The sequence below is a fragment of the Scyliorhinus canicula genome, chromosome 10 (assembly GCF_902713615.1).
Source record: "Scyliorhinus canicula chromosome 10, sScyCan1.1, whole genome shotgun sequence".
Lineage (NCBI taxonomy): Eukaryota > Metazoa > Chordata > Chondrichthyes > Carcharhiniformes > Scyliorhinidae > Scyliorhinus > Scyliorhinus canicula.
Window position 1 is genome coordinate 142,771,828 of NC_052155.1, and position 19,452 is coordinate 142,791,279.

At 49.4% G+C, this 19,452-nt stretch overlaps 1 protein-coding gene across 1 annotated transcript in view; it reads right to left on the reverse strand.

Annotated features, from left to right (window-relative positions):
* LOC119972149 (regulator of G-protein signaling 22-like) overlaps positions 1–19,452 on the reverse strand; it is an 810,134-nt gene that overhangs the window by 474,837 nt on the left and 315,845 nt on the right. The window contains exon 11 of the mRNA XM_038808479.1: positions 1,748–1,899. Within this exon, the coding sequence (XP_038664407.1) occupies positions 1,748–1,899 (152 nt within the window). The remainder of the gene's footprint in view (positions 1–1,747; positions 1,900–19,452) is intronic.

A 19,452-nucleotide genomic window follows, 5' to 3' on the forward strand; every position in this document is an offset into this window, starting at 1 on the left:
TGCCCCGTCGCTGACTGTGATTTCGACGTCGGGGATCGGAGAATCTAGCCCCTAGTTCTTGACTAGTTAAACTAATTCATTGTTAAACAACAGCTTGGTAAGATAATTGAATAAATATATAACAAAACTACGAACACTAACAGCTATTCTAGAGCTACTGCAAAATACATCTATCCACCACCATGACTTACTCCCAACTCCCCACGAGGCAGTCACAAGGTCGGTTTACATTGCTACCTGGTGGTCAGATCATGTACATTATTATATCCAGGATTGCTTATGCATATCATCACTGGGGTAGTGCGAAGGTTGAGGGTGGGGGTGAAGGTGAAGATGGTGTTGGGATGAGTTAACACACGTGACACGGGGAACCAAGGCGAAGGATGGTCTCACTTCCTCGCCCACAGCCGACCTCCACCCCGTCAACTTCAGGCGCGTTGACCACATCTGGGGCTGGTTTAGCAAAGGGCTAAATAGCTGGCTTTTAAAGGCAGGCCAGCAGTGCGGGTTCAATTCCTGTACCAGCCTCCCCGAACAGACGCACCAGGCTCCCTGGAATGTGGTGACAAGGGGCTTTTCACAGTAACTTTATTTGAAGCCTACTTGTGACAATAAGCGACTTTCATTTCATTTCGTTTAATTTCATCTAGGATTGCTGCTCAGCCACAGTGATGGACCTCAGGTCTAGTGGGCCCCTCCAGTTTTCTCCCGCTCCTGCTCCCAATGGTTATGGGCAGCCTTCTGCTGAGGGGGGCGGGGGTGAACAGTAAACGACAGTGTTAGGCAGTCCTATACATGCAGCCCAGGGGATGGGAAGCTGGTGGCCTCCTTGGCCAGGGCACCCAGCCTATGGCAGTCAGTATGGGTGCTGGCAGCTGGTGCAGGGTGGGTATTCGGCTGCCCTCCTGGTGAGGAGAGGGGGTTAATGGTGTGTGTGGAAGTGTTGGTGCCAGGAGCACAGTGCTGCCTACTCACCCTGGCTGCCCTGAGGAAGTTGTGCAGTTTTTTCCTGTACTGCAGGCCATTCCAAACAATGTTCCTCAGGGCGCTGACTGTCTCTGCCACCTGGGCCCAGACACGGTGAACAGCGATGGCTGGCAGCCTCCTTCCCGGAGGAAGCTGCAGCCTGTCAGCCTCCTGAGTGTCAATTGCGAATCCAGAGAATCCCGAATGGTTTCTCGTTGGAATCGATTTTGTTCCACATGGTGCTAGTGCTAGCCCCTCAATAGTCACTGAATCAGTCCAGGTGCAGCTTCAGTTTCGCTGTCGTGGAAGTACACAAAGCCTGCCCCGGCATCATCTCAGGAACTGAGAATCCAGCTGACTATCTCAATGAATTCCTCCAACAATGATCTGGAGCTGAAACGATTGGCCTCCAACAAGCACAAATATTTTCCTTTGTGTTAGGTATGACTACAATCAGTGGAAAGTTTCTCCCCCCCAATGCTCATTGACTCGAGTTCTGTTAAGATTTCTTGATGCCACACTTGTTAAAATGCTGTATGATGTCAAGGGCAAGCCTCATTTAGATAACCCGCTGCATCAGCAATTCCCATCTGCTGGAGCCCTCAGGGCTAATTTTCGGGGAATACTTGGTTCAATCTTGAGTGTTAACCTGTTAAAATTCTGTTTCTTGCAATAAAAAATGCAAGTTAAAAATCAAACAGAAAATGTTATTTTATCACCATCTCATTCCATTAATGTATTGACAAACAATTCCCTCTTCGAGTATGGCAAATGAACTCACTCCTTAGTCTCCTCTTTGTTGATAAGGCTGTTGAGCATATTCCTATTGATATTTAGCAACTGTCTATTTGGTAGATCAGTTGGTTCTGCTAAATGAGACGCAGTCTTTGGTTTGTGTTTCTCCTCTCGGGGTATCTGCTGGACATTTTTAGGCTGTTGGAAACATTGCAGGAACATAATTAGATGAAAGAAATACACTGAGATTATTCTTTTATTTTTGTGTAATGAGATTGAATATAATATATAAACAGTAGGACCCTGGGAAGCATACTGGATCAGAGGGACATTGGTGTACATGTACAACAATAATAATAGTAATAATAATCGCTTGTCACAAGGAGGCTTCAACACAAGTTACTGTGAAAAGCCCCAAATCGCCATATTCCGGCGCCTGTTCGGGGAAGCCAGTACGGGAATTGAACCTGTGCTGCTGCCTTGTTCTGCATTACAAGCCAGCTGTTTATCCCATAGTGCTAAGCCAGCCCCTTTAGTCCCTTAAGGTAGCAGGGTAGGTAGATATATTGGTTAAGAAGGTAAATGGTATACTTGCCTTTATTAGTCAAGGCATAGAGCTCGAAGAGCAGGGAGATTGTGCTGGAACTGTATAAAACGTTGATTAGACCACAGCTAGAGTATTGTGTGCAGTTCTGAAATCCACATGAGAAGGGCTGTGATAGCACTGGAAAGGGTGTAGAGGAGATTTATCAGGATGCTGTCTGGGCTGGAGACTTTTAGCTATGAGGAAAGACTGGATAGACTAGGGTTGATTTTCTGAGAGCAGTGGAGACTGAGGGGGCGGGTGGACAGACTGAGATGTACAAAATTAAGAGAGGCATATATAGAGTAGACAGTAACAAATAACAAAGAACAATACAGCACAGGAACAGGCCTTCGGCACTCCAGGCCTGTACCGGTCACAATACCAACCTTGGACAAAACCTTCAATGCTTCCTTGTGCCATATCCCTCCATACCCATCCTAGCCATGTGTTTGTGAAGATGCCTTTTGAAAGCCATTAATGTATCTGCTTCCACAACCTCCCCTGTCGATGTGTTCCAGGCAATCACCACTTTTGGCGTAGAAAACCTGCCTCGCACACATCTGAACTTTGCCTCATGGACCTTGAACCCTCCACCCTGGGAAAGAGTGCCTGCCCATCCACTCTATCCATGCCCCTCATAATCTTAGTAAGAAGTCTTACAACACCAGGTTAAAGTCCAACAGGTTTGTTTCAAACACGAGCTTTCGGAGCGCAGCTCCTTCCTCAGGTGAATGGCGAGGTATGTTCCAGAAACATTTATCTAGACAAGTCAGAGATGCCTGGACAATGCTTGGAATGCGAGCATTTAGAACATAGAACGATACAGCGCAGTAGAGGCCCTTCGGCCCACGATGTTGCACCGACATGGGAAGTCAAAAACTAAAGGCCATCTAACATTATCATCCATATGCTTATCCAATAAACTTTTAAATGCCCTCAATGTTGGCGAGTTCACTACTGTTGCAGGTAGAGCATTCCACGGCCTCACCACTCTTTGCGTAAAAAACCTACCTCTGACCTCTGTCCTATATCTATTACCCCTCAATTTAAGGCTATGTCCCCTTGTGCTAGCCACCTCCATCCGCGGGAGAAGGCTCTCACTGTCCACCCCATCTAACCCTCTGATCATTTTGTATGCCTCTATTAAGTCACCTCTTAACCTTCTTCTCTCTAACGAAAACAACCTCAAGTCCATCAGCCTTTTCTCATAAGATTTTCCCTCCATACCAGGCAACATCCTGGTAAATCTCCTCTGCACCCGTTCCAAAGCTTCCACGTTCTTCCTATAATGAGGCGACCAGAACTGTACGCAATACTCCAAATGCGGCCGTACCAGAGTTTTGTACAGCTGCAACATGACCTCATGGCTCCGGAACTCAATCCCTCTACCGATAAAGGCCAACACACCAGAGGCCTTCTTCACAACCCTATCAACCTGGGTGGCAACTTTCAGGGATCTATGTACATGGACACCGAGATCCCTCTGCTCATCCACACGGTAGCATGGTGGTTAGCATCAATGCTTCACAGCTCCAGGGTCCCAGGTTCGATTCCCGGCTGGGTCACTGTCTGTGTGGAGTCTGCACGTCCTCCCCGTGTGTGCGTGGGTTTCCTCCGGGTGCTCCGGTTTCCTCCCACAGTCCAAAGATGTGCGGGTTAGGTGGATTGGCCATGCTAAATTTCCCGTGGTGTAAGGTTAATGGGGGGATTGTTGGGTTACGGGTATACGGGTTACGTGGGTTTAAGTAGGGTGATCATTGCTCGGCACAACATCGAGGGCCGAAGGGCCTGTTCTGTGCTGTACTGTTCTATGTTCTATGTACTACCAAGAATTTTACCATTAGCCAAATATTCCACATTCCTGTTATTCTTTCCAAAGTGAATCACCTCACACTTCTCCACATTAAACTCCATTTGTCACCTCTCAGCCCAGCTCTGCAGCTTATCTGTGTCCCTCTGTAACCTGCAACATCCTTCCGCACTGTCTACAACTCCACCGACTTTAGTGCCGTCTGCAAATTTACTCACCCAACCTTCTGCGCCCTCCTCTCGGTCATTTACAAAATGACAAACAGCAACGGCCCCAGAACAGATCCTTGTGGTACGCCACTCGTAACTGAACTCCATTCTGAACATTCCCCATCAACCACCACCCTCTGTCTTCTTTCAACTAGCCAATTTCTGATCCACATCTCTAAATCACCCTCAATCCCCAGCCTCCGTATTTTCTGCAATAGCCGACCGTGGGGAACCTTATCAAACGCTTTACTGAAATCCATATACACCACATCAACTGCTTTATCCTCGTCTCCCTGTTCAGCCACCTTCTCAAAGAACTCGATAAAGTTTGTGAGGCATGACCTACCCTTCACAAAACCATGCTGACTATCCCTAATCATATTATTCCTATCTAGATGATTATAAATCGTATCTCTTATAATCCTCTCCAAGACTTTACCCACAACAGACGTGAGGCTCACCGGCCGATAGTTACCGGGGTTATCTCTACTCCCCTTCTTGAACAAAGGGACCACATTTGCTATCTTCCAGTCTTCTGGCACTATTCCTGTAGCCAATGATGACCTAAAAATCAAAGCCAAAGGCTCAGCAATCTCTTCCCTGGCTTCCCAGAGAATCCTAGGATAAATCCCATCAGGCCCCGGGGACTTATCTATTTTCACCTTATCCAGAATTGCCAACACTTCTTCCCTACGCACTTCAATGCCATCAATTCTAATAGCCTGGGTCTCAGCATTCTCCTCCACAATATTATCTTTTTCCTGAGTGAATACTGCCGAAAAGTATTCATTTAGTATCTCGCTTATCTCCTCAGCCTCCACACACAGCTTTCCCACCACTGTCCTTGACTTGCCTACTCTTACCCTAGTCATTCTTTTATTCCTGATATATCTATAGAAAGCTTTTGGGTTTTCCTTGATCCCACCTGCCAAAGACTTCTCATGACCCCTCCTTGCTCGTCTTAGCTCTCTCTTTAGTTCTTTCCTCGCTTCCTTGTAACTATCAAGCGCCCCAACTGAAACTTCACGCCTCATCTTCACATAGGCCTCCTTCTTCCTCTTAACAAGAGATTCCACTTCTTTGGTAAACCACGGTTCCCTCGCTCGACCCCTTCCTCCCTGCCTGACTGGTACGTACTTATCAAGAACACGCAATAGCTGTTCCTTGAACAAGCTCCACATTATTACACACATCGGGATTATTATTTTGGTAGGAATAACAGAAAACGGGATTATTATTTAAACAATAAAATATTAAACCATGCCGCAATTCAGAGAGACTTGGGTGTGCTAGTGCATGAGTCACAGAAGGTTGGTTTACAAGTGCAACAGGTGATTAAGAAGGCAAATGGAATTTTGTCCTTCATTGCTAGAGGGATGGAGTTTAAGACTAGGGAGGTTATGTTGCAATTGTATAAGGTGTTAGTGCGGCCACACCTGGAGTATTGTGTTCAGTTTTGGTCTCCGTACTTGAGAAAGGACGTACTGGCGCTGGAGGGTGTGCAGAGAAGATTCACTAGGTTAATCCAGAGCTGAAGGGGCTGGATTATGAGGAGAGGTTGAGTAGACTGGGACTGTACTCGTTGGAATTTAGAAGGATGAGGGGGGATCTTATAGAAACATTTAAAATTATGAAGGGAATAGATAGGATAGATGCGGGCAGGTTGTTTCCACTGGCGGGTGACAGCAGAACTAGGGGACATAGCCTCAAAATAAGGGGAAGTAGATTTAGGACTGAGTTTAGGAGGAACTTCTTCACCCAAAGGGTTGTGAATCTATGGAATTCCTTGCCCAGTGAAGCAGTTGAGGCTCCTTCATTACATGTTTTTAAGGTAAAGATAGATAGTTTTCTGAAGAATAAAGGGATTAAGGGTTATGGTGTTCGGGCCGGAAAGTGGAGCTGAGTCCACAAAAGATCAGCCATGATCTAATTGAATGGCGGAGCAGGCTCGAGGGGCCAGATGGCCTACTCCTGCTCCTAGTTCTTATGTTCTTATATCCAGTGTGCCCAACCCTTGCAGCCTACTTCTCCAACCTACACATCCTAAGTCATGTCTAATGGCATCATAATTGCCCTTCCCCCAGCTATAACTCTTGCCCTGCGGGGTATACTTATCCCTTTCCATCACTAACGTAAAGGTCACCGAATTGTGGTCACTGTCTCCAAAGTGCTCACCTACCTCCAGATCTAACACCTGGCCTGGTTCATTACCCAAAACCAAATCCAATGTGGCCTCGCCTCTTGTTGGTCTGTCAACATATTGTGTTAGGAAACCCTCCTGCACACATTGTACAAAGAACGACCCATCTAATGTACTCGTACTATATCTTTTCCAGTCAATATTTGGAAAGTTAAAGTCTCCCATAACAACTACCCTGTTACTCTCGCTCTTTTCCAGAATCATCTTCGCCATCCTTTCCTCTACATTCCTAGAACTATTAGGTGGCCTATAGAAAACTCCCAACAGGGTGACCTGTCCTTTCCTGTTTCTAACCTCAGCCCATACTACCTCGGAAGAAGAAGCAGGTAATCAAATCATTACAGATCCAGGGAGAGGGATAATCACAGGTTAAAGAGGTGTGAATTGTCTTAAACCAGAAGAGTTGGTGGGATTTTGCAAATCCAGGCCAGATGGTGGGGGGTGGATGTAATATGACATGAATCCAAGATCCCTGTTGAGGCCGCACTCATGCGTGCGGAACTTAGCGATAAGTTTTTGCTCGGCAATTCTGCGTTGTCGCGTGTCCTGAAGACCGCCTTGGAGAACGCTTACCCGGAGATCAGAGGCTGAATGCCCTTGACTGAAGTGTTCCCCGACTGGAAGGGAACATTCCTGCCTGGTGATTGTCGCACGATGCCCGTTCATTCGTTGTCGCAGTGTCTGCATGGTCTCGCCAATGTACCACGCTTCAGGACATCCTTTCCTGCAGCGTAAGAGGTAGACTACATTGGTCGAGTCGCACGAATATGTGCCGTATGTGCAAGAATATCCACCTCATAATCTTGTAGACCTCTTTCAGGTCACCTCTCAATCTCCCTCTTTCTGATGAAAACAGTCTGAGTCTATTCAGCCTTTCCACATAGCTAACACACTCCAGACCAGGCAACATCCTGGAAAACATGCTCTGCACCCTCTCCAAAGTCTCCACATCCTTCTGGTAGTGTGGCGACCAGATTTGTGCGCAATATTCCAAGTGCTACCTGACCAAGGTTCTGTACAACTGTAGATGACTTGCCAGTTTTTATACTCGATGCCCCGTCCAATGAAGGCAAGAATTCCATATGCTTTCTTGTCCACTTGTGTTGCCACCTTCAAAGATCTGTGGGCCTGCACGCCCAGATCTCTCTGACTTTCTATATTCCCAAGAGTTTTACTATTTCCTGTATATTTCCCCTCTATGTTAGATCTACCAAAATGCATTACCTCAGATTTTTCCGGATTAAAGTCCATTTGCCATTTCTCTGCCCAAGTCTCCAACCGATCTATGTCGTGCTGTATCCTCTGACAATCCTCAACAGTATCTGCCACTCCACCAACCTTGGTGTCATCCGCAAAATTGCAAATCAGACCGGCTACATTTTCCTCCAAATTGTTTATGTACACTACAAATAACAGAGGCACAAGCACCGATCCCTGTGGAATACCACTAGTCACAATTGTCCATTCAGAAAAACACCCTTCTGCTGCTACCCTTTGCCTTCTGTGACCGAGCCAGTTCTGAATCCATCTTACCACCTCACCTCTGATCCCATGTGACTTCGCCTTTTGTACCAGTCTGCCATGAGGCACCTTATCAAAGGGTTTACTGAGGTCCATGTAAACAACATCCACCCTCATCACTTATCTTTGTCACCTCCTGAAAAAGAAGGAACAAATCTTTCCCCTTGCTGGAGGGATCAATGACCAGCAGGCATGCTGGCACAATGGTTAGCATTGCTGCCACACAGCTCCAGGATATAGGTTCAATTCCAGCCTTGGGTGACTGTCTATGTGGAGTTTGCACTTTCTCCCCGTGTCTGCGCAGGTTTCCTCCCACGGTCTAAAGATGTGCAGGTTAATTGGACTGGCCATGCTAAATTGCCATTTAAGTGTCATGAAGGATAGGTGGAGTTACTGGTTTACGTGGGTCGTGTGGGCTTAAGTAGGGTGCTCTTTCCAAGGGCCGGTGCAGACTTGATAGGCCAAATGGCCTCCTTCTGCACTGTAAGGATTCTATGATTCTATGATACCCACCTGCGAGTCTAGAAATCACTCCCTGAAAGCATAGCGGAGGCAGAGACCCTCATATCATTTGCACTTGCGATGCCAAGGCATACAAGGCTATAGGCCAAATGCTGGAAAGTGGGAATAGAATACTTCAGTGGTTGTTTTTGACCAGAGTAGATGTGATGGGCCAATCGGCCTTTTCTGTGCTGCAGACCACAATGACTATCACTCTATTGGCTAAGTTGCACCCAATTGGTAGCGTGATGTGGCCAGTAGATGCCAGGTGAAGCCTCCTGTGGCCTTCCTGGCAGTCACCACACCTCGCAGAATCTACCCAAGTCCCGTGAGGCGGCACAAATGGAATCCAGGCGACAATTGACAGGACCTACTTACCCGGGATTGACTGACCTCATGTCATCTAGTGGCCTCCCCACGGAGTGTTCAAAAGTGGACGAGGCGGAATGGCACCCGGGGGTTTCCTGGGTCAGCGGAAGCACCTGGGAGGTCAGGGGGGGGGTGACACCCTGGGAAAACTGCCCAGGTGGCACTGCCAAGCTGGCAGGAGTAATCTTGAATGTCAGGGTGGCAGTGTCAGGGTGCAAAGGTAGCACTGCAAGGGTCAGGGCCTGAAAGGGTCCATGGACATGAAAGGAGGGTGGAGGGGGTCTGAAGGGTGAGGGGGGGGGGGGGGGGGGGGGGGGGTTGCAGGGCAGGAACAAAAGGGCCTCTGGGAGGTTGGGGGAGTGACATTTTGGGGTCCTGAAAGGGGTGGACCTGTAAGGTGCATGGAGGGGCCTGAAGAGAGAGGATGCCGAAATCATAGCATTGGGTTCATATCAAATTCCAGTTCCCCATCGCCTCGACAGCAGCATCAGAATGTAGGTTCAATAAACTCTGTTGGCATATCATTATTTGGCCTGACCCAGTATTCCCTGGGGCCTACACAATTCTCCGCCTCCACTGGGGTGAATTTCCGATGGCTGGTTCACTTAGAGAGAGAGAGAGAGAGAGAGAGAAATACAGCACAGAACAGGCCCTTCGGCCCACGATGTTGTGCCGAACTTTTATCCTAGGTTAATCATAGAATTTTGGACACTTAGGGCAATTTATCATGGCCAATCCACCCAACCTGCACATCTTTGGACTGTGGGGGGAAACCGGAGCACCCGGAGGAAACCCACGCACACACTAGGGGCCTCACGGTAGCATGGTGGTTAGCATCAATGCTTCACAGCTCCAGGGTACCAGGTTCGATTCCCGGCTGGGTCACTGTCTGTGTGGAGTCTGCACGTCCTCCCCGTGTGTGCGTGGGTTTCCTCCGGGTGCTCCGGTTTCCTCCCACAGTCCAAAGATGTGCGGGTTAGGTGGATTGGCCATGCTAAATTGCCCGTAGTGTAAGGTTAATGGGGGGATTGTTGGGTTACGGGTATACGGGTTACGTGGGTTTAAGTAGGGTGATCATTGCTCGGCACAACATCGAGGGCCGAAGGGCCTGTTCTGTGCTGTACTGTTCTATGTTCTATGATATGCAGACTCCACACAGACAGTGACCCAAGTCGAAATCGAACTTGGGACCCTGGAGCTGTGAAGCAATTGTGCTATCCACGATGCTACCGTGCGGCCCTTAAGAAGAAACTAATCTACACTCCATTATTCTACCCTAATCCATGTACCTATCCAATAGCCGCTTGAAGGTCCCTAACGTTTCCGACTCAACTACTTCCACAGGCAGTGCATTCCATGCCCCCACTACTCTCTGGGTAAAGAACCTACCTCTGACATCCCCCCTATATCTTCCACCATTTATCTTAAAATTTATGTCCCCTTGCAATGGTGTGTTCCACCCGGGGAAAAAGTCTCTGACTGTCTACTCTATCTATTCCCCTGATCATCTTATAAACCTCTATCAAGTCGCCCCTCATCCTTCTCCGTTCTAATGAGAAAAGGCCTAGCACCCTCAACCTTTCCTCGTAAGACCTACTCTCCATTCCAGGCAACATCCTGGTAAATCTCCTTTGCACCTTTTCCAAAGCGTCCACATCCTTCCTAAAATGAGGTGACCAGAACTGCACACAGTACTCCAAATGTGGCCTGACCAAGGTTTTGTGCAGCTGCAACATCACCTCACGACTCTTAAATTCAATCCCTCTGCTAATGAACGCTAGCACACCATAGGCCTTCTTCACAGCTCTATCCACTTGAGTGGCAACTTTCAAAGATCTGACATAGACCCCAAGATCTCTCTGCTCCTCCACATTGCCAAGAACCCTACCGTTAACCCTGTATTCCGCATTCATATTTGTCCTTCCAAAATGGACAACCTCACACTTGTCAGGGTTAAACTCCATCTGCCACTTCTCAGCCCAGCTCTGCATCCTATCTATGTCTCTTTGAAGCCGACAACAGCCCTCCTCACTATCCACAACTCCACCAATCTTTGTATCATCTGCAAATTTACTGACCCACCCTTCAACTCCCTCATCCAAGTCGTTAATGAAAATCACAAACAGCAGAGGACCCAGAACTGATCCCTGTGGTATGCCACTGGTAACTCCAGGCTAAATATTTGCCATCCACCACCACTCCCTGTCTTCTATCAGTTAGCCCGTTCGTTATCCAACTGGCCAAATTTCCCACTATCCCATGCCTCCTTACTTTCTGCATAAGCCTACCATGGGGAACCTTATCAAATGCCTTACTAAAATCCATGTACACCACATCCACTGCTTTACCTTCATCCATATGCTTGGTCACCTCCTCAAAGAACTCAATAAGACTTGTAAGGCAAGACCTACCCCTCACAAATCCGTGCTGACTATCCCAAATCAAGCAGTGTCTTTCCAGGTGCTCAGAAATACTATCCCTCAGTACCCTTTCCATTACTTTGCCTACCACCGAAGTAAGACTAACTGGCCTGTAATTCCCAGGATTATCCCGATTCCCTTTTTTGAACAGGGGCACGACATTCGCCACTCTCCAATCCTCTGGTACCATCCCTGTTGACAGTGAGGATGAAAAGATCATTGCCAACGGCTCTGCAATTTCATTTCTTGCCTCCCATAGAATCCTTGGATATATCCCGCCAGGCCCGGGAGACTTGTCTATCCTCACGTTTTTCAAAATGCACAACACATCTTCCTTCCTAACAAGTATCTCCTCGAGCTTACCAGTCTGTTGCACAGTGTCCTCTCCAACAATATGGCCCCTCTCGTTTGTAAATACTGAAGAAAAATACTTGTTCAAGACCTCTCCTATCTCTTCAGACTCAATACTCCCGCTACTGTCCTTGATCGGACCTACCCTCGCTCTAGTCATTCTCATATTTCTCACATATGTGTAAAAGGCCTTGGGGTTTTCCTTGATCCTACCCGCCAAAGATTTTTCATGCCCTCTCTTAGCTCTCCTAATCCATTTCTTCAGTTCCCTGCTGGCTATCTTGTATCCTCCAGCGCCCTGTCTGAACCTTGTTTCCTCAGCCTTACATAAGTCTTTCTTCCTCTTAACAAGACATTCAACCTCTCTTGTCAACCATGGTTCCCTCATTCGACCATCTCTTCCCTGCCTGACAGGGACATACATATCAAAAACACACAGTACCTGTTCCTTGAACAAGTTCCACATTTCACTTGTGTCCTTTCTTGACAGCCTATGTTCCCAACTTATGCACTTCAGTTCTTGTCTGACAGCATTGTATTTACCCTTCCCCCAATTGTAAGCCTTGCCCTGTTGCACACACCTATCCCTCTCCATTACTAAAGTGAAAGTCACAGAATTGTGGTCACTACCTCCAAAATGCTCCCCCACTAACAAATCTATCACCTGCCCTGGTTCATTACCAAGTACCAAATCCAATATGGCCTCCCCTCTGGTCGGACAATCTACATACTGTGTTAGAAAAGCTTCCTGGACACACTGCACAAACACTACCCCATCCAAACTATTTGATCTAAAGAGTTTCCACTCAATGTTTGGGAAGTTGAAGTCACCCATGAAATGAAAATGAAATGAAAATCGCTTATTGTCACAAGTAGGCTTCAATGAAGTTACTGTGAAAAGCCCCTAGTCGCCACATTCCGGCGCCTGTTCGGGGAGGCTGGTACGGGACTACTACCCTGTGACTTCTGCACCTTTCCAAAATCTGTTTCCCAATCTGTTCCTCCACATCTCTGCTGCTATTGGGGGGCCTATAGAAAACTCCCAACAAGGTGACTGCTCCTTTCCTATTTCTGACTTCAACCCATATTACCTCAGTAGGTAACCCATATTACCCCCTCGAACTGCCTTTCTGCAGCTGTTATACTATCTCTAATTAACAATGCCACCCCCCCCCCCCCTCCCCACCTCTTTTACCATCCTCCCTAATCTTGTTGAAACATCTATAGCCAGGGACCTCCAACAACCATTTCTGCCCCTCTTCTATCCAAGTTTCCATGATGGCCACCACATCGTAGTCCCAAGTACCGATCAATGCCTTAAGTTCACCCACCTTATTCCTGATGCTTCTTGCATTGAAGTATACACACTTCAACCCATCTCCTTGCCTGCAAGTACTCTCCTTTGTCAGTGTTACCTTCCCCACTGCATCACTACGTGCTTTGGCGTCCTGAATATCGGCTTCCTTAATTGCTGGACTACAAATCTGATTCCCATTACCCAGCAAAATTAGTTTAAACCCTCCCGAAGAGTACTAGAAAACCTCCCCCCCCCCAGGATATTGGAGCCCCTCCGGTTCAGAAGCAACCCGTCCTGCTTGTACAGGTCCCACCTCCCCAGAATGCGCTTTAATTTTCCAAATACCTGAAGCCCTCCCTCCGACACCATTCCTGCAGCCACGTGTTCAACTGCTCTCTCTCCCTATTCCTAGCCTCGCTAACGCGTGGCACAGGCAATAAACCAGAGATGACAACTCTGTCTGTCCTGGCCTTTAACTTCCAGCCTAACTCCCTAAATTTGTTTATTACCTCCACACCCCTTTTCCTACCTACGTCGTTGGTACCAATGTGCATCACGACTTCTGGCTGCCGGTGAGCCTAACGTCTGTGGTGGGTAAAGTCTTGGAGAGGATTATAAAAGATACGATTTATAATCATCTAGATAGGAATAATATGATTAGGGATAGTCAGCATGGTTTTGTGAAGGGTAGGTCATGCCTCACAAACCTTATCGAGTTCTTTGAGAAGGTGACTGAACAGGTAGATGAGGGTAGAGCAGTTGATGTGGTGTATATGGATTTCAGTAAAGCGTTTGATAAGGTTCCCCACGGTCGGGTATTGCAGAAAATACGGAGGCTGGGGATTGAGGGTGATTTAGAGATGTGGATCAGAAATTGGCTAGTTGAAAGAAGACAGAGGGTGGTGGCTGATGGGAAATGTTCAGAATGGAGTTCAGTTACGAGTGGCGTACCACAAGGATCTGTTCTGGGGCCGTTGCTGTTTGTCATTTTTATAAATGACCTAGAGGAGGGCGCAGAAGGATGGGTGAGTAAATTTGCAGACGACACTAAAGTCGGTGGAGTTGTAGACGGATGTTGCAGGTTACAGAGGGACATAGATAAGCTGCAGAGCTGGGCTGAGAGGTGGCAAATGGAGTTTAATGTGGAGAAGTGTGAGGTGATTCACTTTGGAAAGAATAACAGGAATGCGGAATATTTGGCTAATGGTAAAATTCTTGGTAGTGTGGATGAGCAGAGGGATCTCGGTGTCCATGTACATAGATCCCTGAAAGTTGCCACCCAGGTTGATAGGGTTGTGAAGAAGGCCTATGGTGTGTTGGCCTTTATTGGTAGAGGGATTGAGTTCCGGAGCCATGAGGTCATGTTGCAGTTGTACAAAACTCTAGGACGGCCGCATTTGGAGTATTGCGTACAGTTCTGGTCGCCTCATTATAGGAAGGACGTGGAAGCTTTGGAACGGGTGCAGAGGAGATTTACCAGGATGTTGCCTGGTATGGAGGGAAAATCTTATGAGGAAAGGCTGATGGACTTGAGGTTGTTTTCGTTAGAGAGAAGGTTAAGAGGTGACTTAATAGAGGCATACAAAATGATCAGAGGGTTAGATAGGGTGGACAGCGAGAGCCTTCTCCCGTGGATGGAGGTGGCTAGCACGAGGGGACATAGCCTTAAATTGAGGGGTAATAGATATAGGACAGAGGTCAGAGGTGGGTTTTTTACGCAAAGAGTGGTGAGGCCGTGGAATGCCCTATCTGCAACTCGCCAACATTGAGGGCATTTAAAAGTTTATTGGATAAGCATATGGATGATAAGGACATAGTGTAGGTTAGATGGCCTTTAGTTTTTTTCCATGTCGGTGCAACATCGAGGGCCGAAGGGCCTGTACTGCGCAGTATCGTTCTATGTTCTATGTTCACCCTCCCCCTTCAGGATCCTGAAGACACGATCCGAGACATCCCTGGCCCTGGCACCCGGGAGGCAACATACCTTTCGGGAGTCTCGCTCGCGACCACAGAATCTCCTATCTATTCCCCTAACCATTGAATCTCCTATTACTATTGCTTTTCTATGCTCCCACCTTCCCTTCTGAGCCCCAGAGCCAGACTCAGTGCCAGAGACCTGGCTGCTAGGGCCTTTCTTTCCCCTGACTGTAACCCAGCTACTCTTGTCCAGTACCTTGGGTGTGGCTACCTCCCTGTAACTCTTCGCGATAACCCCCTCTGCCTCCCGGATGATCCGAAGTTCATCCAGCTCCAGTTCCCTAAAACAGTCTCTGAGGAGCTGGAGTTGGGTGCACTTCCCGCAGTTATAGTCAGCGGGGACACCAGTGGTATCCCTCACCACCCACATCCTACAGGAGGAGCATGCAACTGCCCTAGCCTCCATCCCCTCCTGCTTTACAGAATTAGCTGCCCCGTAGACCAACTGGACCTCCGCACTCCGACTCTGCTTCTAGTCAGCTGTACTCTAAACTCCTGGCTCCCTTCACGCTCTTTGATAAATATAGGAAATGAAATGTAAGGAGCACCTTACTCCCTCCTCACCTAACTCCCTCAGTCACCAAACTCTCACTGTAGCACTCAAATGCAACAAGCTCAGCACTCCCTCAGTCATCAAACTCTCACTGTCGCACTCAAATGCAACAAGCTCAGCACCCCAGTGCAAACTAAGTCTGCACTATAATTAGCTCAGATTTATACTGTGACTCTAGCCTCTGAAAACTGGCCTAATCCAATTAACTAATTAACAAGCTCCAGCTGCAAGTACCGACAAATAGAACCTTGTTTAAAGCTGATTCAAAATTCACCTTCTTATAGACCAAACAGCAACTTTTAAGTTAATTAACTAAATAAAAGAAATACTAGACTTTAAATAAAAATGAACCCTTATACTCCCTCAGTCACCAAACTCTCACTGTAGCACTCAAATGCAACAAGCTCAGCACTCCAGTGCAAACTCACTTGTGCTTTTAAAAATCGTGAAACTGGTGCTGTGGCTAATGAGGGAGAGAGAGATGAGATATGGAGAGGCGCTATTGTGAGCTACTGCTGCTGACTGGTCGGGCTGGCTGGGGGGGGAGGGGGGGGAGACAGTCAGGGGCGGGGCGTGGGATGGAGTCAAGGTGACCCGCCAACAGACTGTGGCCTTGAACGCAGCCATCTTGCTGTGCACCCCACTGAGCAGCCACCCTAGCGCCTGGTTCTCCAGAGTGACACCAGCCATGACGGTTGCCCCCCCACCCCACCCCACTCACCCCGTACCCCACCCTCTGCCATACTACCCCTCCCCAAACCGGCTGCCATCAGCCGGCCGGGTATCATGCGCCCACAGTAGCCCCTATGGGGCAACAGACAGGGGCCGCGGAGCATATTACTGGCTCCGCTGCTAACCCTGCCAGCAGGGACGAACACCAGGGCCAGAGGCCCTCACAGGTCCAGCCATCGACGTGGCCCAGAGTGCTGAGAGGAATGGGGAGGGTGACATGCTTCTGCAGTACCGACTGGGGCCACCGTGTAGCTCAGTAGACCTAGTTGGGCACAGGGCTGCACCCCTTGCAGACAATGGATATTGGAATTCAACCAGCAATTCTTGCCTTCCTGCTTGTCGCAGCAGTCTGGGGAAAGCCCTGTGACTGTCCGAGATGGAGCTTCTCGAGGAGGAGGAAGGTTCAACAGCGGAGCATGGCCCAGAGTAACAGGAAGCAGCCGGAGAAGATTGAGAACAGGTCATGCAACAGACCGAGGAAAAGGAGGTGCACAGAAGGCGCCGCATGAGGCCTCAGCTGTACAGGCCGTCTGTCATTGGAGGACCTGCTGGACTGGGCACGAGCGTGAAGACATTGGCTCAGCAGGGGGAGAGTGCGGCATGGCTAACCTGGCAATGTGGGGATTTGGGAAGACACTCGACCCTGGTGGCCATCAAGGTGACGGTCGCCCTGAACCTCGACACCACTGGGTCCTTCTATGCACCGAGTGGGGACCTGTCTGGTCCCCGCAGAGCTCGTTACACAGATGGGCTCTGTATGTGCAGCTGACACAACACATCCATTTCAATGTGGACCAAGCACACCAGGATGCACGGGCATCGGGGTTTGTTGCCATAGCCGAGATGTCTAGGGTCCAGGGGGTGGTCGACAGTATGGATGTCTATGAGCACCTGCAGATGACATGCTGCTCGACACAAACCGAAAGGGGTTCCACTTGATGACCGTGCAGCTGATATGTGACCATCAGATGCGCATCATGCACATGTGGGCCTGCTATTGAGCAGTGTACACGACGCCTTTATCCTGGCACACTCAACGATTCCCTGCCTCTTCGAGGCGCAGTCCCGGCTGGGGGTGTTGGCTCCTGGCGTCAAGGATGATGCACTGCAGTTGTGGCTTATGACACCTATCTGGAGGTCGCAGACTGACGCGGAGACCCATTACAATGCCCATGCTGCGCCCAGGGGTGTGATTGAGGGGCACTTCGACATCCTGAAGATGTGGTTCAGATGCCTGCCCGCTCTGTAAGGTTGCGCAAATCTGGGCGGCCTGCTGCGTCCTCCACAACATCACGCAGCAAAGGGACAATGTGCTGGAGGAGGAGGATGAATGTCAGTCCTCGTCCAATGAGGAGGATGCAGGGAATGTGAGGATGGGCAGGACATGATGCCCAGGTAGGCACGGGAGGCTGCAGAACATGTGCGGCAGGGCCAACACACACGGGACGCTCTGATCGCATCCAAGTTCACAATTAGGAAGGGGACTGGCCAGAGACACGGACACCGCAACCAACCCTCACACCCCACCCGGGCCAAACCCCCTTGCAATCCCCTCTGTGAAATATACCTGCCGCACTACGAGGGTGCGGGTTCTGGGTTGGCTGCAACAGCGGGTATGGTCCATGGAATAGAGGTTGATGACAACCCACTCTGTATTGAGATCTGGTGCTCTGCACTATTCGACAACATCTAACTCTTGCCCATGCGTAGCACGTCCCACCATCCACCTGGGTAATCCGTGCATGCGAGCTGGCCATTCCATCATACGGTCCCATTGAATCCCTGGGATCGCAGTGGTGGGGATGTGGGTGGAGCACCGCAACAGTGAGCGCTGGTTCTATTACGGCTAACCAAGACCAGTTCACCCCTCACACCACTCTGACAGATCAACGAGGCTCGTTGTAACATTGTGAACATGTGTTTAATGTGAACAAATATATAGAGTCGTGCCCTAGCCCCATCACTAAATTGTGCCCTGCACATGTGCCAACTTAACTGGTGCCTCACTTTCTGGCATTACGTTACGTCTTGGTGGATCCCCTAATGGTACAGCAGGAGTAGGGGTGGCCTGCTGTGATTCCTGCCCTGTGACTTGGATTCCTATTGGTGGCTGTAACTGGACCACGCTCGGGAGCGCCGTTGCAGTGTCCCAGTGCCTCTGGCACATGGCTGCCTATAAGCTGGCAGCACTGTCCTGAGTCTAGGCCACTGACTGCACAGTGAGGTGGGGGCGTGGCTCTGACCGTGGCACTGGCTCGAGGCAGGGGACACCGGATGGACCGGCCCCATCGCCAAGTAGGTCCTGCAAGACACAATACAAGACGTATGATTAGACTGCGGGCCAAGGAATGGTGGGGCTGATGGAGGTGAGGGTAGGGCGGGGGTGAGGGTGTTGTGGGGATCATAGAATTTCCAGTGCAGAAGGAGGCCATTCGGCCCATCAAGTCTGCACCGGCTTTTGGAAAGAGCACCCTACCAAGCCCACACCCCCGCCCTATCCCCATAACCCAGTAACCGCACCCAACACTAAGGGCAATTTTGGATGCTAAGGGCAATTTATCATGGCCAATCCACCTAACCTGCACATCTTTGGACTGTGGGAGGAAACCGGAGCACCCGGAGGAAACCCACGCACACACGGGGAGGATGTGCAGACTCCACACAGACAGTGACCCAAGCCGGGAATCGAACCTGGGACCCTGGAGCTGTGAAGCAGTTGTGGTAACCACTATGCTACCGTGCTGGATGATGTTGTCGGGGGCGTTAGAGACACATGTGGCATGAGCAACCGCGACTCAGCAGGGCCTCGCCTCCTTGCCCGCGGCCAACCTCAACCCTGTGGCCTCCCTTTCCTCTGGGCCACTGACCAAGTCCAGGGTCCTCTGCTCTGCCATGGTGAGGGGCTGCAGATCCGGCGGTTCCCCTTCAGTTTTCCCCGCTCCCGGCGGTTACGAGCGGCCTTCTACAAAGGGGCAGGGGACGGGGGACGGGGAACAAAAAATGACAGTATTAGACATGCTGCCAAATGGAGCCAAGATGGTGGGTAGCTGGTGACTGGGGCACCCGGTCATGGTGGCTGGTATGGGTGCTGACCTGTGGTGCTGGGTGGGGGTCCGGCTGCCCAGGGGGGCCGGTTACATGTGCATGGGATGGGAGTTGTTGCCAGGGGCACAGTGCTGTCAACTCATCCTGGCTGCCCTGAGGAGGTTGTTTACTTTTTTTCGC